The 24,767-nt window shown below is 36.1% G+C and overlaps 2 protein-coding genes across 2 annotated transcripts; one reads left to right on the top strand and one right to left on the bottom strand.

The window, feature by feature from the left end:
- Positions 1 to 8,944: 8,944 nt before the first annotated feature.
- LOC131658426 (uncharacterized) lies at positions 8,945 to 14,090 on the top strand (the record flags this gene model as incomplete). Its single annotated transcript, XM_058927721.1, has 4 exons — positions 8,945 to 9,699; positions 9,799 to 10,119; positions 10,169 to 10,324; positions 13,919 to 14,090. Coding segments are annotated over 4 exons (1,404 nt in total), but the record flags the coding sequence as incomplete, so codon positions are not given.
- An 8,738-nt stretch (positions 14,091 to 22,828) lies between these two features.
- LOC131658425 (uncharacterized) lies at positions 22,829 to 24,542 on the bottom strand. Its single transcript, XM_058927720.1, has 2 exons — positions 24,003 to 24,542; positions 22,829 to 23,353 (listed from the first exon to the last, which is right to left on the bottom strand). The coding sequence occupies exons 1-2, from the start codon at positions 24,540 to 24,542 to the stop codon at positions 22,829 to 22,831; spliced, it is 1,065 nt and encodes a 354-aa protein (XP_058783703.1).
- Positions 24,543 to 24,767: the final 225 nt, after the last annotated feature.

Genomic DNA, 24,767 nt, shown 5'->3' with positions numbered 1-24,767 from the left:
ATTAGTTTTAAGAATGTCGCCCAAGTTTTTCCTATATCTTTAACAAAAGTTGACTGAGACTCAGAAATAACACTTTCAATTGTCTTGTCTCAACCTATTAGGCCGAACCTTGGATAGATTTTTATATAGACTGTTAACCAAAGAAATAGGTTAGAAATCCGATAAAGTATCAGTTAACCAAAGGTATGTGTGACAATCAGGAACTTTAGCTGACCCAGAGCCAGGGGAAATAAACCTAGAATATCCATACCCCCACTGGTAAAAGGGCCAGGGTGTTGTAACGAAATTGAGGAGTTCGGCTAGAGTGTGATGGAGATTGGTGTGTCTCATGCATTTGTCACATTTCTTAACGGATAATATAATGTCCTCCATTAAGGTTGGCCAATAATAGCTTGCCCTCAATAACTTATGGGCGTGGCTCACTCGCCAATGTCACCGTCGCAAGCTCCTTGATGCACGTCAGTAAGGACTAAAGAGATTTTTGTAATTATGAGATGCAACCTAAGAAGGGTGAATTAAGGTTGTCTGATTTTTCTCGTTTTTACATTATATTTTTAATTTTCTTTGGATGTGAAAAAGATATATTTTTAAAAATATATAGTGAAGAAAATTAAAGTGTTGGAAAATAAATAAACACAAGCAATCATCTTAGTTTCCCTTATCAATAGATGGTACATCAAGTCCCTTCACGCCTTGAAGAATTTTCCACTATATTAGATCTTTGTACAAGCCTAACACAAAGACCTATCCTATAATATTCTCACATAAACATCAAATCTATGATGGAATTTGAATTTCCCCGAATCAAGGGATCTTTTCCACAAACACCAAACATTATGGTGGACTTTTAGTTACATCAATCCAAAGAACCTACTACAACAAACAACTCATCACCACAACTTTGGTGATTGAATTACAACACACTTTTTTTATAAAAGTAACCTTGTCATTTCAATATTCTATTTATTTAAACCTTGGGAGGGGGGTGGCACACGTCTAATGCATATGTGGTGTGTTGAATGACATTTTTTTGAATAATATTCATGCAATGTTATAATATATTTGGATAATGTATTTTATTATTATATTGAATAATGTATATAGTATTTTATTATTATATTAAATAATGTATTTAATAATATTTAAATAATGTTTGGATATATCAAAATAATAAATTATTGAATAATGTATTTAATAATATATACATATATATATATATATATATATATATATATATATATATATATATATATATATATATATATATAGTTTCAGTTTATTGTGAGAATAAAATTATATATTTATGACAATAAATTATAATTTTAGTTTATATTAGTTTTAGTTTGAATTAGGCGGGTGTCATCCCCCCACCCATATGCATATTTGAATTAGGCGTGTGCCATTTCCTCCTAAAGTGTAAACAAACAGAATCTTGAAATGACAAGGTTACTTTTACAACAACAAAAATTACAAGGGGTAAACCAAAAATGGCCTATATGGCAGGGGCAAAAGTGCTATTAACCCTTTCTTAAATAAGTAAAACAGTCACCTGATTAAAAAATGCAGAATAATTTTCAAATTTAAAACAGAATTGGTTTCTTAAATCGGTTAATCAGTTACTTGACTTAAAAAGTGAAGATTCAACGTTTTAATTTTATGGCAGAATTGGTATGTAATCCATTATTCCAAAAATGTAACTGATTACCACCCAATAAATATTTAAAATATGCATTAAAAAGGCTTGAATTTTGTGGTTTTGATGCATGAATGCTTGGAACATTAGAGATGAAAAGATCAATGCTCTTCTGAGCATCTAAGGATATACATAATAAATTACAATTGAGTACCTTAGCATCAAGATCAATTTCCTTTACTTCTAAAATATCCATAAGCTTATGCATTTTTTATTCTTGATTCCAAAAAAAAAATTAAAAATCTTCTTTGATAAACTTTTGCCTTCATCAAAACTAAACAAAGATAGATGATAAACATCTTCTTCATAATGTCATCCTTTTTATGATATACCTTTCACCGTCAAACTACGAAGGCTAGTTCTTGGAAATACTTCTATTAAAAGCATGAGCTTCCTTTTGAGATTTCCATTAACAACATGAGCTTCTACACCAGGATCAATCCACGATCTTCTTACACCAAAATTTTACTCAAGTATAACTTATAATATTTATATCACTTACAATGTTACAATAAAACTAGCTCTTTATTTATAATTACAACAAAATTTGATCCGAACAAAATTACACAACTCTTACTTTTAAACTTCTCCCTCTCACTAAGATAATGACAATTGTATAAAAATAATTTATAAGAGAATGGGCAAGTAGGAGGAGGAGTAAATCATATTTTCATTCTTAAAAGGGTGCATAAGGACTCCTTTATTTAGGAGAACAAATTTGGATTAAAAAAAATAAACCATGGGTTCTGGCCATTCTCTAATCAATTACACATGTTTTGACGATAACACCGTTGAAATTTTTCAGGTATTCTCGTAATGACTCGGATTGTCCCTTGTAACACCCCAATTTTGATTATCTTATTTAATTAAATTATTTATAAATTTCTGTGTGTTTATTTAATTATTATGGAGTAGTAATTAAATTAATTCGGGTTGGAGGGGTGTGCGACCTTGAGAGGAGAGTGTGAAGATTAATTAGAGGTTGGTAAACTTATTTAGAATTATTTGATTAAATAAAATAATGTTTTAGTTTTATTAATTAAATAAAATAATAAAAGAAAAGAGAATAATAGTGTGTAGAGATATCGAAGGCAAAGTTGGAATTAAGGAAAATATGGAGGATAGGAAGGGAGTAGCCGAATTCCTAGCCTAATTAGAAGAAATTATGTTTTGGAATAAAATAATAAATTTGGAGAACCCGAGAGTGTCAGTACATGAAAACTTTTGGAGAATTGGCAAAGAGGCAAGAGTCCATAAAATAGGATAAGAAGAGCATCAAGGGAGATATTTTGTTATTTGCTAGGAGAATCAAGGTAAGGGGAGATGTGTTTCTCTAATGGGTGTTAAAACATGAGGGGTGGATGGTAGGGATGTCAATTGCATCTGTTAATGGGGATCCCTGTGGAGAATATCTGTGCGGAGATCCGAAGTTGGGGATTTTTTTCCCCGTGGGGATGGGGATGGAGGGAAAAGTTCCCCCGATAACACTTTGGGGCGGGGATTGGAAAAGTATCCTCCGTCCCCGTGGATTCCCCGACTCCGACGATATATTTTAATTTATATATTTTATATATTATATAATTATATAATTTTACATGAAAAATATTAATGTATTAGAAAATGAAGAGTCATTAGAAGTTATAGATTTGTCACACATAATCAACCACTTGCGTTGGACGACATCGGTATTGTTGTAGTAAATTAGTGGAAGCACAGTAGCAAGTTATGTTATTATTTATTTATTTATTTTTACATAAAAAATATTAGCAACATCAAGTTCTTTTGCTTTTTTTATTTATTATTGATGCAAGATGTATTTTTATTTTTTTTATAAAATAAAGATGCAAATATATGCGTTTTAAAAAATACGGAAAAAAATAACAAAATACTAGTGTCATATTTTTGATAAAAAAGTGTAGAAATTTTCTTAAGATTCGATCTCCGTGGATATCCGTGGGGATCTGTGGGGATGGGGATGGGGGGAAATATTCCCCCGTGGCGGGGATTGGGGATGGGGATGGGGACAAAATTTGGGGGCGGGGCGGGGAGCGGAGAAGCATCCTCCGAACAATATCTGCCCCGTTGACATCCCTAGTGGATGGACTGACCCTTAATGTAACGCCCGTAATTAAATTAGTTGAGAATTTATTTATTGAGATTAGTTGGAGTTGGGAATTATCGGCTTATTACTATGCGGTATTATTTAATTTATGGATTGATGAGGTTGCAGAAAATAATATCAGTAATAATAATAGAATTATAGAGGATTATTTATATTGGGCTTAGTTGTTGTGTTAGAAGTAGAATTATGGGGGTGTAGACTTAAGCCCAATGAGGCAATGTGAATTAAGGGAATAATGAAGATGTTTTATTTGATTTTTGGGGAATATCAATAAAGGAAGCTTAGTAGAACAAAAGCAAAACCAAGGGTTTATGGAGAAATACGAAGAGCTGCCGTGTATAGGAATAACGGAAGAAATTATGCGAAGGTCGGAAGCCGGGAAAATTGATCGGAGATTATAGAGCGGCCTTGAATTCAAGGTAAGGGTGGGCTTCGATCTCTATAATCAGGATTATGATAAATCATATGTAGGGTTGGGTTGATAAAATTATTATTGTGATTGGTATTGTTATCATCTGTGTTGTTGTGGTTGTTTCGATGTTTTAAAGAATGATGAACAATTGGGTTAAAAATCATCTCGGTGTTGTGTATATTTATGATGTTGTGTAATTATGAAGTTTTTGAAAAATTTAGTGCTGAATCGATTATGTTGCTGAATGTATGTTAATTCGTGAGTCTGCAAATGATGTACTTGAGTTAATTGAATCGATAAAATGTGTTGAGTAATTTTCTATATGAGTGAAATCCTGGGAATCCACCTTTAATCGATTATGGAGAAATAAAATATTGGGAATGAAATAGAACTAATGAGAAGAAGAGGAATTAGAGGAGAAGAAGAATTGGTGGCGGGGGGCCACACCCTTAAAGGGCGGGCGCCCCATACTTAAGGGACGAGGGAGTTGAGGGGCGGGGGACATGGCTAAGGGGAGGACGCCATTGTGTGTGGGGGGCCAAAACTAAGTGCCCCATGTGTTAAGAAAGGGGGCGGGCGCCACTCTTTATAGGGATGGGGGCCACATAATCAATCTTATCATTTTCCTGTTAGATGAGCATCTGCAACATGGTTTCAATTCACACTACTTTCAGAAATAATACTTAGTAATAATAAAAATGAATTTTTATAGGATGAGTGGAATGAATTTGGTAGAGTGTTGAGTATAGTAACCAGGTGAATTATATGACATACACTAGCAGGTGATTCGATATAGCAGGTGCAAGTTAAATATAAAAGAAACAAAAGTATCAGTAGTAGATGTTGGTATATATAAGTGTAAGTACTAGACAGTAGCAGAGAAATAGCATGAAAATATAACTCGTAATGTAGTTGGAATTTTGACAGTAGAAACAATTTCTAGCGATAGAGATATATTAGCCGTAATGAGAGAGTGAATGAAAACAATGCCGAAACTGGGACATTAATAATTTTTAACCGATAATTTAATTAACCAGTTTAGGATGAAAATTGTCTGAATAATTACGGAATGCATGTCAATTATTTTTGGTTGAATTGTTGGGCTGAATACTTGTTGAAATTATGTGAATTGCCTTGGAATTATTCATTGTTGATTTATTGTGATGTTTGTGCCATCGTTGATGTATTGTTATGATGTTTTGCTTTTGTTGTTGATTCTGTTGTTGATTTTGTTGTCGTGCCGTGCTGATATGAAGTTGTAGGCCAATGGCCAGTGACGTTGTGGTGTTATTATTCTGTTAACCTTGTGATGTGCAAAACATTTAGTGACGATGCGTTACCTCTAATTATTGGTAACAATGATGATATAGGCTTATGCCTTCGTGATGAATGATTAATGTTGTGATGTGATGTTGCATGTGTCGAGTCACATGCATTACATAATTCTGTGATGGCCTGGATTGGCAAACTGTGATGAAGGTTTATGCCTTGTTGATGCCTCTATTAATTGGCAATTGGCGATGGGGGCTGAAGCCTTGGGTACCACATGCATGTACATTGTTAGTGTCGCATTTTGTTTTGCATAAGTGTGATTTAATTTTGAAGTGTTGTGACTTGATTTTATGAATGTATGTGAGGTATTGTGACTTGAATTATGATGTGAACCACTTGTTGGATATTATGATGCAAATTGCGATGTTAATGCTGTGGAGTGGTGATTTTATGATACTCGAACTCCAATGCATATTGTTTATCATACTCTTGTTTATATGGCTAGATATCTCACCCCTTCTGTTTGAACGTTACCCCTATGTTGGTAACATGCAGGTTAAGAAGATTAGTGCGCTTTTCGAAATAGCTTGGAAGTTGTTAGTCTTCCGTTGCTTCTATTGAGTCGGTTCTTGCTCTGATACGTAACACTCGGGAGGGGATGAACGTTTAGTTGTTATGAATTGTGTAGCAACCTGCCCTAAAAATTAAAGACTTTTAGAGTCGCCACCTATTCTACCAGGGCGAATAGGAAACCTTACGCAGTGTAAAGATCTGGGTAAGATTATTATAATCAGGTCAAGGGAAGGTGTTAGGCACCCTTAACCCTTTCCTATGGTTTTGAGTCTAAGGTAAAGTTTTATGGATAATAATTATTAAGGTTTAATAGCCAAGGAAATGAATCGGGAAAAAATGAGATTTATGGGGAAGGGGACTCACCTTGTTACCAAGTGCCTACGTATCTCCTTAGGGAGAATCAGAGTCAACGTAGTTCGGCCACAGGGTTGCACACCTTTGAATTTAATATGATATGGTTTGAAGGCTTTTTGAATGGCCTATCGTAGTTTTTGAATTTGTGATTTGGAAGGCATTTTGAGTTGCCTGATCGAGGTGATGAAAATCCATGGTTTGAAGGAATGTTTTAAGATTTGGGCGTACAACCCTGGTTTGATGTGTTTTCGTTAGGTGCGATGATCAATAGATTTGATCATTATAATTAACGAATTTGATAGTGTATTGCTGGCCATTCTGACCGATAGATTCGGTCGTCACGAGCAGCAAATGAAGTGTATTTTAATTTTGTATAATTAAATTATAAGTTTCACCATTATCTCTCATAACCAATAGATTTGGTTATTACATGATAATGAATTTCAATATTAATGTTTTATTATTATTTTATCTCTCGTCAATGTGACTAATAGATTTAGTCGGATCGAGGAGAGAATTAGTCAAGAATTAATTAAATTAATATTAGATTAAATTTATTTCTCGCCAATGCGACTAATAGATATAGTCGGATCGAGGAGAAAATTAATTAAGGGTTAATTTTTTTAAGGGCCAGTAGGATTGGGCAAACCCTAAAGCGTTGATAACCTTCCTAGGTTTTTATGATTTAATAGTTAAAACTAATTAAATAAATTAAATCGATAATCGAAATAATCGGGAAGATAATTTTAAATAATTCTAAACCCTAATTATAGCCCTAACCCTAATTTATATGCTAATCCTAATTTAAATAAATTAATTAAATCTAATCCTAGAATTATAGATAAAATAATTAATAGTAGGAATAAAAGGATTAAATAAACCTGGGGTGGATCCTGTGTGCCAACCTTTGAATGCCCTTGGTACTCCTTCAAACCTGATGCATTGGATCTGCTTCCCGGACGATCTAACGGTTGATGGCTAGAGGCGTATGGTAAGCCGGAGGTGGGACTCGAACCCCTCCCCTCATGCTTGAAGTCCTAAAGCGCTTCTCTTTTGCCATTGTGCCATGTCTCGCTTGCTGTTAACGATGCACACGCGGGAAGTAATATAGAAACACGATCGAATCAAAAAAAATTTAAAAAAAAGAACCTTCTCCCGCGCCCAGCTCCTTCTTCAACCTGTAAATTTTTCTGGAAAAATACAGACCTATAGCCACGGTTCCCCTTCGTTGCTAAAGCCCTGCTGTTACCCTAGGATTTCGACTTATTAAATAATGGTAAATAATCTTTAAAACAGTTGAGATTATTAAAGAATCTAAAGAGGAAAATCTCAATGAAAGGTCTTGTTTAGTCAAAGCTGTCGTTCGACTATCTACAAACCATCATTGACCAAGGTTCGACTAGATTTAGTCAAGATGGAGGTTTGACTAGAATAAACAGAAAAAACTTAGACGTTTTTGTTTAAGTTAGGCACTGAGGTCGGAAGGCATCAGAAGTTAAGAGGCAGTTTCAAGCAGTTTTCTGGCAGTTTTCACAGGACACGTGGAGGTCCCTCAGCTGAAGATCTTGCATGTCGAAGACACGTGTTGACTGATAATCAGTCGACCGTTAGTAGTAGTTATTTTATTTTTACTATTTAAGCAAGTTCCATAGGAACAGTTTAGGGTCCGCATTTTCTACAAAACACAAGTAAACTCAAATCTCTGTGCAATAATGAGTGACCAGTGCAACTTTGGAATGTACGTATGCGTACCAGTTTGATTTATGCAATCATTTTACGTTAAATCTCATTTTCAGTGCACATTTACTGCTCTTTTATTGCTTTTATTTACTTTAAAGCCTTTAATTTCAGTGTTTATTTTTACTTTAAAGTTATTGGTGCATTTAATACAAACTAGATACACGTAATAAACAAATTAAAGCAATTAGTCCTGGAATATTCTAGTTGATTCCGCAAAAGTAACCTTTAAAAAGGAAACTAGCGCTTGTTTACCATATTTCTGGGTAAACAAATTGGCACGCCCAGTGGGACCCTTCAATTGCTGTTTGTTTTATATTTGTTAGTGCAATAGTTATGTATGATTCTAAGAAGTGGTCGAAAATTAACTAGCATGTCTGAAGTTAATGCAAATGATTCTGACCTTTCTGGAAATCAAGGAGTTGTTCTAACCGGAACAACATCACAAAATGCTGCAAATTCGTCCCCAGTTAGAACAACAAATATTGGTGGATCGACGGCAGCAACATTGGTATCATCACCAATGAATGTACGGTCACCATTTAACCCATTACGACCGCCGTTTCATGGAATGCTACCTCCACCAGGTTTTAATCCTCAGTTTGGAATGCCTACGTCTATGATGCAAGGATTGCACACAAATCCTTCATTATATTCCGACAGCATGATGGCAACAAGCACATCAAATTCAGGGGGTCGACCTATGGGCTTAGGGTACAATAACCAGGCTTTGCCATCGTTAAGTACTACGTCAATGTTGTCAATTCGACAACAAATAGACGAAAGTAATCATGAAATGGTGAATGCCCTTACTCAACAAATGGGAACTATTTTTACTCCCATGATAAACAACACGAACCAAAGTTATGAAATATTGGCTAGACAAATGGCCAGAATAGCAGATTTCTTTGGAGCACCCCCACAACCAAACCTTTCGACTCCACAAGGGTCGAATGTTAGAGTAGTTGAAACTCCTAGAAATGGGGAACAAATTGAACAAGAAATCCCTAGAGTAGTACAAAGGCATCAAGATGCTGATCAGGTTCTTAGAAATATCCAGCAAGATGTCAATGTTGGGCACAATAATATCTCGAACGTAGTCGAACAAATCTTAGTTCAGAATGGAATAAATGTAGGTTTGCACAGACCAAATTTTGTTTCCCCATTGTCAGAATATGTAAGGCAAACAGAATTGCCTAGGGGTTGGAAAGTCCCAAAATTCACCAAATTTGCTGGTGAGACTGGCGAATCGACAGTCGAACATATTGCTAGGTTCCAGACAGAGGCTGGAGAAATAGCAAACAATGAAAATCTAAAGATGAAATATTTTCCAAGTTCGTTAACAAAAAATGCGTTTACTTGGTTCACGACCTTATCTCCACAATCCTTGTTCTCATGGAACCAATTAGAACGATTGTTTCATGAGCAATTTTATATGGGTCAGTCGAAGATTAGTTTGAAAGAGTTAGCTGGAGTTAGGCGAAAGGGGACAGAACCAGTCGATGACTATCTAAATCGTTTTAGGTTACTGAAAGCCAGATGCTTCACAAAAATTCTTGAACATGAGTTAGTCGAAATGGCTGCAGGTGGGTTAGATTATTCCATAAGGAAGAAATTAGATACCCAACATTTAAGGGATATGGCACAACTGGCAGACAGAGTACGCCAGGTCGAAAGGCTAAAAGCTGAAAAAGCCAGAGTTAGTAAATATCATAAGAAAGAAAAGATAGCTTATGTTACTACAAATGAGTTCGACTCTGATAGTGATAGTGAATACGAAGAGGGAGAGGTCAATGTGGCTGAATTGAAGCCGGGACCACCATATATTTGTAAATTACTCAAGCCCTCAAAAGATAAAAATCCGATCGAAAATAAAAATGATAAATTTTCTAGTAAAACGTATTCATTTGATATAACAAAATGTGATGAGATATTTGATTTGTTAGTAACTGATGGGCAAATCATAGTACCCCCAGGACTTAAGAATCCTCCTCTTGAACAAAAGAAAAAAAAGAGGATTTTGTAAATTTCATAATTTCCTGGGTCATAAGACTTCTCAATGTGTTCTTTTCAGGGATTTGGTGCAGAAAGCTTTGAAAGAAGGAAGGTTACAGTTTGGAGAAAAGCCAAAGTCATCAATGCAAGTGGATACTGACCCCTTGCAAGTCGAAGAGGCTCACTATATTGAGCTTGCTGATGTGATGATGGTCGAAACTACTGATGGTTTCGGCGGAAATCAAGATGGTGCTACTGATGGCAAAATCTTGAACATGGTCTATCCTGAACCAAACGAGAGCCTTTTGAAATTCCTTGAGAGGTGTCATAACAACAACTCTCAAGTTGGATTATGTCCGAGGTGTGATGCTGTTTTCAATGTTGATGCTACAAACAAAGTGAGGTTCGACCCTCGTCGAGGCAAGAATCGTCAATTCATGTATACAGGAGAAAACAGTGGTCGAAGGGCTGGAGAGTACAGGAAAAGGTTTGAGAAGCCAAAGACTTTTCGACCTAAGACGGATGTCCCTGAGGAAAAGTGGGTGAAACCCATTAACTTCAGAGGAGGTAAACGTCCAGAATGGCAGATCCAAGGTACTAGAGCAAATGCTGAAGGCTCTTGGACTGATAGTGGATCTAAGAGGAAAGACTATATATCTCCAAACTACAGAGGAAAGAATCCTATGACTCGAACGCAGTGGAGGCGTTACCAAAGAAGCCATAAGAATGGCCAGGAAAACTCAAAGATGTTGCAGGCAGGTTTTTCTCACTACCAGCCGAAACCTTTTTAGAGGAGATTGACTGAAGAGCAGGCCAAAGTGGCAAATGAGAGATTGGCTGCAGGAATGATCCTAGGAAAGAAACTTATCAAAGAATTAGTCGATGATGATGCTCCAATTCTCAATACAGAAAAAGAGCCTGAGTATTCTCCACTGTCAGACGAAGAGGTCGACGACAACTTTGACATAGAGTCAGATGAGTTGTTAATTGACTATGGAATTGTATCTATACTTCCAGCATAGTTCGACAGAGTATCTGAGGTGTCTGAGAATGAAGATGATTTTCTCCCTGACGAGAATGTAGAAGAGACGCCTGTTTGTTATTATGTAATGGGAAAAGGAGTAGTGGAAGAACAAAAGGCTGTGTTTGAGAAGCCAGGTCGAGGAATGATGTATCATTTGAAGCCTTTATTCATAAGGGCAAAAGTGGACGGGGTTCCAATAAACAAAGTGTTCGTCGATGGTGGGGCTGCTGTGAACTTAATGCCCTATTCCTCACTTCAGAAAGTGGGAAAATCTGACAAAGATTTAAGACCCCACAATATGGTGTTGTCTGATTATGAGGGTAAGACAAGTGGAATACTTGGAGTAATTCAGGTGAAATTAGCTGTTGGTTCGACTGTCAGGTCAACCATCTTTATGGTGATTGCATCTCAAGCCAATTTCAAGTTACTTCTAGGTCGAGAATGGATCCATGGTATAGGGGCAGTTCCCTCTACTTTGCATCAGCGTGTGGCCATTTGGAGGCCAGATGGTATAGTGGAAAATGTTGAAGCTGACCAAAGCTATTACAAAACTGAGAGTGGTCGCAAGCATTTCGACCAGCATCTGGAAAATGTAGCCCCTTGCTACAAAGCAGAAGAGGTGTATTCTTCTGATGAAAGCGTGTCTAAGTATCTGAACTTGGACCCAAATTATGGTTTCATTTGGAATAAAGAAGATCCTAATGAACCATTGAATCATGAAAGTCCTCCAGAGGAGAAGACAACAGTCAAAGATGATGACCACTGAGTCAGAATATCTGGCTCGAATAACGGCTTATTTGGCCGAGAACAGAGAAAAACGGCTTTAGAAGCCGAATTAGAGAAAAATATGGCCATTGAGGCCATGATGGTAAAAAATGCAAACAATCAGGAAATCGATCACCAGGTCGAAAGGTTTGATGGGATATACGATGACGAACCTTTAGGCTTCGAAATGGATCCATTAGGATCGGTAAAAAGAATGCAAGCTCGAGATCCTCTTGAGGAAGTTGACTTAGGTGACAGAGTCACTAGAAGACCTACTTATGTAAGTACAAAACTTACAACTGACCTAAAGACCAAGTTGGTTCGACTGTTGAAAGAATATAAAGATTGTTTTGCTTGGGATTATCATGAAATGCCTGGGTTGGGTCGACATGTGGTGGAGCATCGACTACCATTAAACCCAGGTAAGAAACCTATCAAGCAGCTTCCTAGAAGATTTGCGCCAGAGGTTATGGAAAAAATCAAAGTAGAAATTGAAAGATTGCTGAAAAGCAAGTTTATTCGAACTGTGAGGTATGTCGAATGGTTAGCTAATATAGTGCCTGTAATAAAGAAAAATGGTAGCCTTCGTATATGCATAGATTTCAGAGATTTAAATAAGGCTACCCCTAAAGATGAATATCCCATGCCGGTTGCTGAAATGTTAGTCGACTCTGCAGCCGGATTTGAATATCTCAGTTTATTAGATGGATATTCAGGATATAACCAAATTTTTATAGCTGACGAAGATGTATCTAAAACGGCGTTTCGATGCCCAGGTGCTTTAGGAACTTATGAATGGGTAGTAATGCCCTTTGGTTTAAAAAATGCTGGAGCTACATACCAACGAGCTATGAATTCCATGTTTCATGATTTTATTGACAAGTTTATGCAGGTTTATATAGATGATATTGTAATAAAATCTAACTCTGAAAATGGTCATTTAGACCATCTTCGACAGTCTTTTGAACGAATGAGAAAATATGGACTCAAAATGAATCCTTTAAAATGTGCTTTTGGTGTCCATGCAGGGGATTTCCTGGGCTTCGTGGTTCACAAGAAAGGTATTGAGATAAACCAGAACAAGACGAAAGCAATCTTGGAGCTAAAGGCGCCAGAAACAAAGAAACAACTCCAGTCATTGTTGGGGAAAATTAATTTCTTGAGGCGATTTATTTCAAATCTAAGTGGCAAAACGAAGATTTTTTCACCACTCGTGAAGCTCAAGAATCAAGATCAATTCAAATGGGAGCCAGAACATCAACAGGCGTTCGACCAAATAAAAGCTTATTTAACTAAGCCTCCTATTTTGTTACCCCCCCAATAGGACAAAGAGTATGAAATTGTACATAGCCGCATCAGGTTCGACAATTGGGAGTATGTTAGCCCAAGAGGATGATAATGGCGTCGAAAGAGCTATATATTATCTAAGTCGAACCTTAGTGGATGCTGAAACTAGGTATAATGATATTGAAAAGTTATGTTTATGCTTGTATTTCTCATGTAACAAACTTAAGCAATACATAAAGCCTGTTGATGTGTATGTGTCCTCTCATTTTGATGTTATTAAACATATGTTGTCTAAACCAATTTTGCATAGTCGAATTGGTAATGGGCCTTAGCGCTAACTGAATTCTCCTTAACATATGTTCCTTTAAAAGCTATGAAAGGACAAGTTGTGGCTGATTTTATAGTCGAACATGGGTTAGTCGAGTTCTCTGCAAATCTCGTCGAACAAACTAATTGGAAGTTGTATTTTGACGGTTCTAGTCACAAAAATGGATCAGGCATTGGAGTCTTGATTATTTCTCCTAAAGGACTCCCAACAAAGTTCCATTATAAAATGAAAGACGTATGCTCTAATAATGAGGTCGAATACGAAGCCTTGATAACTGGTTTGAAGGCCTTACTAGACTTAGGGGCAACACGAGTTGAAATTCGAGGTGACTCTGAGCTGGTAATTCGACAAATCAGGAAAGAGTATAAATGCATCAAAGAAAATCTAATAGTGTACTATGCAATAGTGGTACGCTTGTTAGAGAAATTTGAACATATCGAGATCTTGCATGTACCAAGATCTGAGAATTACATTGCTAATGAATTGGCACAGATTGCTTCTGGCTATAGAGTTTCTAAAAAGGGTTAATGAACTTTTTCGTCCCTTTAAATATTTCAAATTTCGTTTTTAGTCCCTCCAAAATTTTTCTTCAAGAAATCGTCCCTTAAATTTTTTTTTTTTGAATTATTGGTCCCTAACGTCAAATTTCGTAGCTAATCGGTGGCTAAAATCGTAGCTAATCTCTAGCAAATTTGACGTTAGGGACCAATAGTTTAGATGAAAATTTTTGAAGGGACGATTTCTTAAAGGAAAATTTTGGAGGGACTAAAAACGAAATCTGCAATATTTAGAGGGACCAAAAAGTTCATTAACCCTTCTAAAAATAAGTTAGAAGATATGGTCGATATCAAAGAGAAAGAAACTCATGAAATATCAGACAAGTTAGGTCAATTGTCGACGTCAAAATTTGGGGGGGTAGATGACAAAGTTGAAAGTAAAGATTTGTATGCCTTAGAAATTTTTGCCATCGACAATATGACAGATTCTGACTGGAGAAACCCATTGGTCCAATACCTAAATAATCCAGTCGGAGGAACCGATCGAAAGATTAAATACAGAGCTCTAAACTATGTGATATTAGGAAATGATTTATACAAGAAAACAGCTGAAGGTGTATTGTGGAAATGCTTAAGTGAAGCTGAAGCATATTTGGCTGTGTCAGAGGTTCATAGTGGTGTTTGTGGAGCTCATCAGTCAGGCCATAAGATGAAATGGTTGTTGTTTAGACAAGGTTTGTATTGGCCGACAATGCTAAAAAATTGTATTGAATATGCAAAAGGATGCCAAGAGTGCCAGAAATTTTCAGGCATTCAACATGTTCCAGCCAGTGAATTGCATGCCATTGTCAAACCTTGGCCTTTTAGAGGATGGGCTTTGGATTTAATAGGAGAAATCAAACCTGCATCTTCTAAGCAACAAAGATTCATTTTAGTGGGAATAGATTATTTTACTAAATGGATAGAAGCAATTCCACTAGTTAATGCTGATCAAGAAGCAGTGATTAGTTTCATACAAAAACACATTATTTACAGATATGGAATTCCAGAAACTATTACTACCGATCAAGGATCAGTTTTTATTGGTCGAAAGATGCAAGCCTTTGCAGCAGAAACAGGATTTAAATTGCTAACATCCACTCCATATTACGCTCAGGCTAATGGTCAGGTCGAAGCTGCTAATAAAGTGATTATAAATTTGATAAAAAAGCATGTGGGAAAAAAGCCAAGAAATTGGCATCAAACGCTCGACCAAATCCTTTGGGCCTGTCGGACGTCACCAAAAGAAGTAATAAATACTACCCCTTTTCGTTTGACTTTTGGGCATGATGCTGTATTGCCTGCAGAAATTCATTTACAGTCAACAAGAATTCAACGACAAAACAGTCTTTCGTCTGATGAATACTGGAGTATGATGTTAGATGAACTAGTAGAATTAGACGAAGAACGACTAATAGCGTTGGATAAGTTAATAAGACAAAAGGAAAAGTGGCGAAAGCTTACAACAAGAAAGTCAAAGAAAAAACATTCATGGTAGGTGATTATGTATGGAAAGTTATTTTACCCATGGATCAAAGGAACAAGTTATTGGGTAAGTGGTCCCCAAGTTGGGAAGGACCATTTAAAATTTTGCAAGTGTTTTCAAACAATGCATATGAAATTGAAGAACTAAATTCAGATGGTCGAATCTTGAGGATAAAAGGTAAATATTTGAAAAAATATAAACCTATACTTCAAGAAATTCGCATAATAGAATAAAACCAAAAGATTATATTAAAATGGCTAAAAATTTGGCCAATCATTACAAAAGGTTCTTATAGAGCACGTTGATAGTCATTACAAAAAGGATAGCCAGCTAGGTCGAAAACAAAATTACAAAGTTGGAAAGTTATTACTAAAATAGGTTAACTTGGCTGATTCAAATTCAATCTTAGAATCAAGTCGAGACAAATTTTGTTTGAGCTGTCGAACGCTGCTTTCCAACTTGAGGGCATTTTCACCATGACCAAGTCCTTTCAAGACTTCCAGGTCAACAATTTCAGGCGAAGGGACCTCTTCAGTTTGAGCCAAATTGATTTTCTCTTGTTCAAGATCTTGAATCTTCTTGTTGAGGTCTTCAATTTGAGCCTTGTAATCAGCAATCTTGTTGTCGATCTCTCCCTTCTTATCAGAAAACTTTAAAGTTTTTTCCTGAAATTCTTCAACCTTTTTGGTCGAAGCTGCATTGGCATCCCATTCCCTCTCCATTTCACGCTCTTTGTTCTTTGCCTGACGAGTAATGTTCTTCTTCGTCATGAGGTCCCTCCAGAGCTGGTCGAAGTACGCCTCAAAATCAAAGAAGAATTGAACAACAACTGCTGGAAGGAAGCTTTGATTAGTAAGTCGAGGATTTTACGAATTTCTCCACCAAGATGTTCAGAACTCTCAAGAACAGCGAGAAACTCAGGTTCGTTCAGATGGGCTCTTAGCTGACATATAGCTTCAACAAGAGAAGCATCAATCTCAGCATCAGGATTGGTCGACTGAGCAGGAATCTCAAAAGAACTTGGTCGCAGCTTCTGAAGTCGAAAGAGAGTTTCTACAGGATTGGTCTTCTTCAAGTCCAGAATCTCCTCTTGACTAAGAGAACTATTCGAGTTGGTGTCATCAACAGTAGGGTGTTGTTTGGATTGAGAAATGATGACTTGCTTTGAACGAGAGGCTTGATCAGCAGCTTCGACATTTGCAGGTTGAGCTTGCCCAATAATAGGATTGTTTTGGGGCTCTGTTCGACTTCGACCTGGAGTGTTAGCCGAATCAGTGGTACTTCCAAAAGCATCAGTCCGTTGAGGGCTAAAAAGGTTGGAGTCAGGAGCAGCCTCAGTAATCTCTTCAGCAACTTCGACAACCTTCTCTTGAATATGGTCGACAATTTGGGCATTCTATTCAGAAGAAAATAGTTTGAAGGTTAGAGAAGAAGAGTGTTCTTTCTGAAACGTTTGAGAAGAGAATGAAACGAGAAGAAAGAAAGAAAAATGAGAAGAAACTTGCACATATATATAAGGCTGTAGTGACGTCATAAAAAATCGTGCAAAAAGAAGTTGTGAAATCAAAGGTCATGTCAAAAAACTCTTTGGAAGCTGGTTTCAGAAAGTGGGAAGTAGTTATAGCCCACTGCCTAAGAATTAGGTAATAATTAGTACCTAGGGATGTGCAAAGTAATCACGGCGTTAGAAAAGAACAAAAGTCGAAATCCAAGAAAGAACTGAAACGCCATTTTTCTCTTTCCTAAAGTCAGTCGAAAGAAGTCGCTTGGGGGGCAATTTGTTACCCTAGGATTTCGACTTATTAAATAATGGTAAATAATCTTTAAAACAGTTGAGATTATTAGAGAATCTAAAGAGGAAAATCTGACTGAAAGGTCTTGTTTAGTCAAAGCTGTCGTTCGACTATCTACAAACCATCATTGACCAAGGTTCGACTAGATTTAGTCAAGATGGAGGTTCGACTAGAACAAACAGAAAAAACTTAGACGTTTTTGTTTAAGTTAAGCACTGAGGTCGGAAGGCATCAGAAGTTAAGAGGCAGTTTCAAGCAGTTTTCTGGCAGTTTTCACAGGACGCGTGGAGGTCCCTCAGTTGAAGATCTTGCATGTCGAAGACACGTGTTGACTGATAATCAGTCGACCGTTAGTAGTAGTTATTTTATTTTTACTATTTAAGCAAGTTCCATAGGAACAGTTTAGGGTCCACATTTTCTACAAAACACAAGTAAACTCAAATCTCTGTGCAATAATGAGTGACGAGTGCAACTTTGGAATGTACGTATGCGTACCAGTTTGATTTATGCAATCATTTTACGTTAAATCTCATTTTCAGTGCACATTTACTGCTCTTTTATTGCTTTTATTTACTTTAAAGCCTTTAATTTCAGTGTTTATTTTTACTTTAAAGTTATTGCTGCATTTAATACAAACTAGATACACGTAATAAACAAATTAAAGCAATTAGTCCTGGAATATTCTAGTTGATTCCGCAAAAGTAACCTTTAAAAAGGAAACTAGCGCTTGTTTACCATATTTCTGGGTAAACACCTGCAATCCTCAATCTCCTTATAATGACCAAATAAATTCCAGATAAGAACTCATACCAACTAGAAATCGGCCACTGAGTCCAATGGTAATCTCTGTTGATCCTAATTTTACCTCTATCAGAAACCCCCAAATTGAGAAGCAAAAACCCTAACAATGGCACTCCTTTAAACCTGTATTCAAAACTCAATTAAACTATCCAAGTAGCTTCGAAACTTTATTCTAAACACAAATACACAATCAAATCATGTTAAATATGCCTCTGTGTCTAAAATCTAAACTAAAAAAAACAACGGTGAACCGTGAGTTGTGGGGACCGATTCTAGACGCTCCGATCGACGGCAATGCTCGTGTTGGCTTCAGAATGCTCTGAGAAATCTGGCTCGATGTTCAGAATTGCTTGAAATCATTTTAAACTTCCTCTACCATTCCCTTTCTGCGCTGCGTTTTTTTTCACTTGGTAATAGATTTTCTGTGCCAAATTTCCCGTCCCCCCTGTGAATAAGGGTTGTATCACATATATAACAGACTCAATTAGGGTACCAAAATTGGACACAATCTTGATCAATCCATAGAATGATTTTTTTGGTACAAATATGATTCCAAATCTTTCCAAAATTGGTTTTTTGAACTCAATCTCCCACCAATCATCCTTTACACGAATTTTGCATTCAATATGTGTCATTTAGAGAATAATTCTGATTGGAAACCAAACCATCACCAAATCTTTCCATATTTTTCTCCAATCATTTTATTTAAACCCTATTTTAATGAATAAAATCCAATAAAATATCAAATAAAATCAATTAATCATGGTCTTGGGCTTAGAACTCCTTGATGAGTTTAGGAATAAAATTGGGTCATAAAAGTTAGGCTCATTTGTAAAAAATCAATTTTGGTCCTTCTTTATTTCATATATTTCACCAACAAATTAGCCAACTTTGACAAAGCGTATCTCCTTCAATTTTTAAGGTATGGAAGTGTTATAGGACTTTTTGGAAAGCTTAAAGAGTCCTTTAAAACCTCCTTTTGGTTTCACCTCAATTGAAGCTTCCATGCTCAAGTTATGAGCTTTAACCCAAAAGGTGTTTTTTTGTTGACTTTTTGGAGGACCTATAATCTCTTGTACCATATCTCCCAAATGATTCATTTCTGGCCTTGGCTTGTGAGAGACAGAGTTGTAGAGAATCAAATTTCCTTCAAAATAGGCTTTGGTTGAGAAATTTTTGATGCTCCATGTGAAAGTTATGACCAGTCAAAGTTGAGTTGACTTTCTCCTATAAAAAACCCTAACTTTAACCTTTTGAATTTGTTCATTTCTAAGTTTTTATTAATGGATCATGATCAACCTTTGATCAAATAATGGATATAGCCTCAAGCACTTGATGTTGACCAAAAGTCTTGAAGTTTGACTGTATTTTGGCTATAGTTGACTTTCAGGTCAAACTAGTCAACTGTGGATCACCTGAGCATTTGAATGAGAAATCCTTGGGATTGAAGCTCGATATTTGACATGGAGATGACTTGAGACATATGAGATACTTTAAAATCCATTTGAGGCCTTAGAGATTCAAACTCCTTTGATAGAATGCAAACCCTAGTTTTAAGAGGCCCTCGATTAAGAGAATGTTGCTTTGAATAGTCCATTGAACCTTGAATCATTGAGGATAAAATGAGGAGGGCAAATTTTGGGGTATGACAAATTGATGTAAACATTATTTTGATAACCTGTATATGAATTATTTTCACTGTGTGTGAAAATGCGAAGTTTAATAATTATGAAGTATAATTTGGGTTCATCCGAATATCAGTGTTATATATCTGTTTTAATAAAATGAGAAGTATATTTGTGATGTATGATTTAATGTGACGTGTGTCATCCTAATTGCATGTTTATGATTTGTAAAAGAATTACTCTGATTTTTCTGAATATTCTACGAGGAAAATTGGGGTGTTACACTTAACCTCCTTAGGATTGAGTGTTTTGATTCATAATTCTAAATTGTAATGTTATGATAGTTGTTATATGATGATTGTTATGTTTTCTCACAGATCAATGTTTGAATTATGATTTGTGGTCTTCTATGTATGTTTGTGTGACTGAAATGATATTTGATTTACCTTGATTTTATATGTATAAAATTCTGCTAGTGATGGATATTTGATGGTTGTGACCTTAAGGTGTTAATGGTGATTTAGAGATGATGAACATGATGATATTGTTGTAATGTGGTGTTGTTTCATGAACACATGGAGTAATAGATGAGTTTAGGGTGCTATAATAGTAGGAGAATGGATTAAATTGATAGATTTTTCGTAAAATGAGTTGTTGTCATTTAAGGTAGTGTTTGGATAGTTTAAAAACTTATTTTAGTTTTGCAAAAACAACAGTTGGAGTCGACTCATTTGTTTTTGGAGTCGACTTTAAACCAACAGAAAAATATTTTTTTAAAAACTGCACAGTAGGAGTCGACCCATAAGTTTTTGGAGTTGACCCATAATGTAACACCCTAAACCCCACATATAATTTATCGAGAATTCTATTATTAATATAATAAAGTAATGTACTACCAAAATTAATTAATTATGCTAACTAAACCGGTTAAATAACCTATTTACATACCCCTAAACGCCATTTCCTCTTACTAATTATTATTAACCTTAAATAAAAATTACAATTAATGTCTCTTTCTCTTTCCAGCTTTCCAAAGCAAATATCTCCATAATTATCTCATATTTCAACTTACAATTTAGGTATCTTTCTCTTTCAAACTCATCATTAATAATAATAATAATTTTTTTTATCTTCTAAGACAATGAAAATAGGTAACATATTTTTTCTTTCCATTAACTCTATTTTTTCTCTTGCTACTCCATTCTACGCTTCCTCTTCATATCACCAACCAAACCGACCATTCATTCCTAAAATTCTTAATTAGATTTATTGTTTCGTTCCATTTCTTCTTATAGTCTCTCTCTCTCTCTCTCTCTCTCTCTCTCACACACACACACACACACCATTTTCTTTTGTTCTCAAGAATCATCCTTTTTTTTTTGAAAACAAGGTATGATAGTATCTCTTTTTTTTCATTATTCCCAATAAAACTCATGATCTGGGTTGTGGTTGTTTTTCCCTAAATGCAATTGGATTTGTGTAAACATTTGATTTTAAATTTAGGGTCATGCTAACATGTGCCCTAAGGGCACACGTTATGAATACTATAATTAGAAAATTTTGAATGTAATTAAATGCAATCAAGTTATGTTTAAAGGTTCAATATATTGAATGCACGCGTTCCAAGAGAATATTTCTTTAAATATCTCATTATCTTGTGCCCTTGGGGCACATGTTAGCTTTTCCCTTAAATTTATTTTGATGGATTTTCAGAATTCATTTTTATGTTGTATTTGATCACTTTCATTGTGGTATTTCAAAAGTTTTGATTTTTATTTATTTTTTGAATAGGATTTATCTGATTTTTTATTTTCTGAATTTGAATTTTGAATTTGTGATATTCTCGGCTATTAGGTTTTGATATGGATTTTACAAATGATTTTTTGTTTTATAATTTCATAACTATTGATATAGCACCAACAGATTTAGGCGGGGGTGGGATGGTTTTTCCACCATCAGATTTAGCACCATAATATTTAGGCGGGGATGGGATGATGGTTTTTCCACCGTCAGATTTAGATGGGGATGGGATCGTTTTTCCACCATCAGATTTAGGCGGGGATGGAATGAGACCATCAAATTTAGGCGGGGATAGAATGATGGTTTTTCCACCGTCATATTTAGGTGTGGATGGGATGGTTTTTCCCCATCAGATTTAGGCGGGGATGGGATGATGGTTTTTCCACCATCAGGTTTAGGTGGGGATAAGATGGCTTTTTCGCTAGTTCCAATGTCATATTTAGGTGGTGATGTGTTGGCTTTTCCACTGGTTTCACTGTCAGACTTAGGAGGTGATGGATTAAAATTAGATTCTTTTCGTTTTCCATGTCTTATCATTTTCTGAATTTTATCACGAATATATAATCTGGTTGTTTGGTTACACCGGATGCTTGTTGAACCAACTTTCATTCATCTAACTTTGACTGTAAGGTTTGACTCCAAGTTTTTTCATTGCCTTTATTATGTATTCAATTTTGTATTGTTTCTAGTCATCCCCATCCGTCAGTTCTTCTCCATCTTCCTATAAGAAATAAAAATTGTTATAACCTACTTATTCCTCTATATAAATCATAGTGAATCATACTTTCCTAAGTATTCCATAATATCTAAGCAGAATTAAGTATTCCATATTATCTAAGCAGCAATTTGTTTTTTCATAGTTTCTTGTAATTCTGAAACGATTTTAACTAGTGTTGTGATTCTATCATTTTCAGGTGGTGGAGCTTGGTTAGTTGATATGTTTTCAAGACTGGCTGCTATGTTTTAGAGATTGGGAGTGGTTGTTGCTCTGTTTACAACTTTGGGTATTTTGGTCTTTCTAGTAGAAGATCTGCTCTTTGATAAGTTAACTATAACTTTTCCATTATAAGATTTAGGTGGGCGTGGGATAGTTTTTCCACCATCAAATTTAGCACCATCAGATTTAGGTGATCGTGGGATAGTTTTTCCACCATCAGATTTAGCACCATCAGATTTAGGTGGCGGTGGGATGGTTTTTCCACCATCAAATTTAGCACCATCAGAATTAGGTGGGGATGAGATGGTTTTTCACCATTAGATTTAGCACCATCAGATTTAGGCAGGGATGGGATGATGGATTTTCCACCGTCAGGTTTAGGTGGGGATGGGACGATTTTCCACCATCAGATTTAGCACCATCAGATTTAGGCGGAGATGGGATGATGGTTTTTCCACTGTCAGATTTAGGTAGGGATGGGATGGTTTTTCCACCATCAGATTTAGCACCATCAAATTTAGGCGGGGATGAGATGAGACCATCAGATTTAGGCTGGGATGGGATGAGACCATCAGATTTAGGCAGGGATAGGATGATGGTTTTTCCACCTTTAGATTTAGGTGGGGATGGGATGGTTTTTCTACCATCAGATTTAGGCGGGGATGGGATGATGGTTTTTCCACCGTCAGGTTTAGGTGGGGATGAGATGGCTTTTTCGCTAGTTCCAATGTCATATTTAGGTGGTGATGTGTTGGCTTTTCCACTGGTTTCACTGTCAGACTTAGGAGGTGATGGATTAAAATTAAATTCTTTCTATTTTCCATGTCTTATCATTTTCTGAATTTATCACGAATATATAATCTGGTTGTCTGGTTACACCGGATTCTTGTTGAACCAACTTTCATTCATCTAACTTTGACCGTAAGGTTTGACTCCAAGTTTTTTCATTGCCTTTATTATGTATTCAATTTTGTATTGTTTCTAGCCATCCCCATCCGTAAGTTCTTCTCCATCTCCCTATAAGAAATAAAAATTGTTATAACCTACGTATTCCTCCATATAAATCACAGTGAATCATACTTTCCTAAGTATTCCATAATATCTAAGCAGACTTAAGTATTCCATATTATCTAAGCAGCAATTTATTTTTTCATAGTTTCTTGTAATTCTGAAACGATTTTAACTAGTGTTGTGATTCTATCATTTTCAGGTGGTGGAGCTTGGTTAGTTGATATGTTTTCAAGACTGGCTACTATGTTTTCAAGATTAGGAGTGGTTGTTGCTATGTTTACAACTTTGGGTATTTTGGTCTTTCTAGTAGAAGATCTGCTCTTTGATAGGTTAACTATAGCTTTTCCATTATAAGATTTAGGTGGGCGTGGGATAGTTTTTCCACCATCAGATTTAGCACCATCAGATTTAGGTGGGCGTGGGATAGTTTTTCCACCATCAGATTTAGCACCATCAAATTTAGGTGGCGGTGGAATAGTTTTTCCACCATCAAATTTAGCACCATCAGAATTATGTGGGGATGAGATGGTTTTTCACCATTAGATTTAGCAGATTTAGGCAAGGATGGGATGATGGATTTTCCACCGTCAGGTTTAGGTGGGGATGGGACGGATTTTCCACCATCAGATTTAGACGAGGATGGGATGATGGTTTTTCCACTGTCTGATTTAGGTGGGGATGGGATGGTTTTTCCACCATCAGATTTAGCACCATCAAATTTAGGCGGGGATGGGATGATGGTTTTTCCACCTTTAGATTTAGGTGGGGATGGGATGGTTTTTCTACCATCAGATTTAGCACCATCAGATTTAGGCGGAGATGGGATGATGGTTTTTCTACCATCAGATTTAGGTGGGGATGAGATGGCTTTTCCGCTAGTTCCACTGTCATATTTAGGCGGTGATGTGTTGGTTTTTCCACTGTTTTCACTGTCAGACTTAGGAGGTGATGGATTAAAATCGGATTCTTTCTGTTTTCCATGTCTTATCATTTTCTGAATTTTATCACGAATATATAATCTGGTTGTCTGGGTACACCGGATTCTTGTTGAACCAACTTACATTTATAAGCTTTGAATCGAAAGGTTTGACTCCAAGCTTTTTTTTGCCGCTATTACTTACATCTTCAATTTCGTACTGTTTCTAGCCCCCCGTCCATCGGTTTCATCTCCATCTTCCTATAAAAAATATAAACATTGTTATAACCTAAGTATTCC

Source organism: Vicia villosa, linkage group LG3 (genome assembly GCF_029867415.1).
Source record: "Vicia villosa cultivar HV-30 ecotype Madison, WI linkage group LG3, Vvil1.0, whole genome shotgun sequence".
Lineage (NCBI taxonomy): Eukaryota > Viridiplantae > Streptophyta > Magnoliopsida > Fabales > Fabaceae > Vicia > Vicia villosa.
The sequence above is the reverse complement of the archived record's forward strand: the minus strand, read 5'-3'. Positions and strand labels throughout refer to the sequence as shown.

Coding starts and splice junctions, on each gene's coding strand:
- LOC131658425 (XM_058927720.1), bottom strand. CDS start 24,542: ATGATAAGACATGGAAAACAGAAAGAATCCGATTTTAATCCATCACCT. Junction 23,354..24,002: donor ACCGCCACCTAAATTTGATG/GTGCTAAATCTG, acceptor CATGGAAAATAG/AAAGAATTTAATTTTAATCC.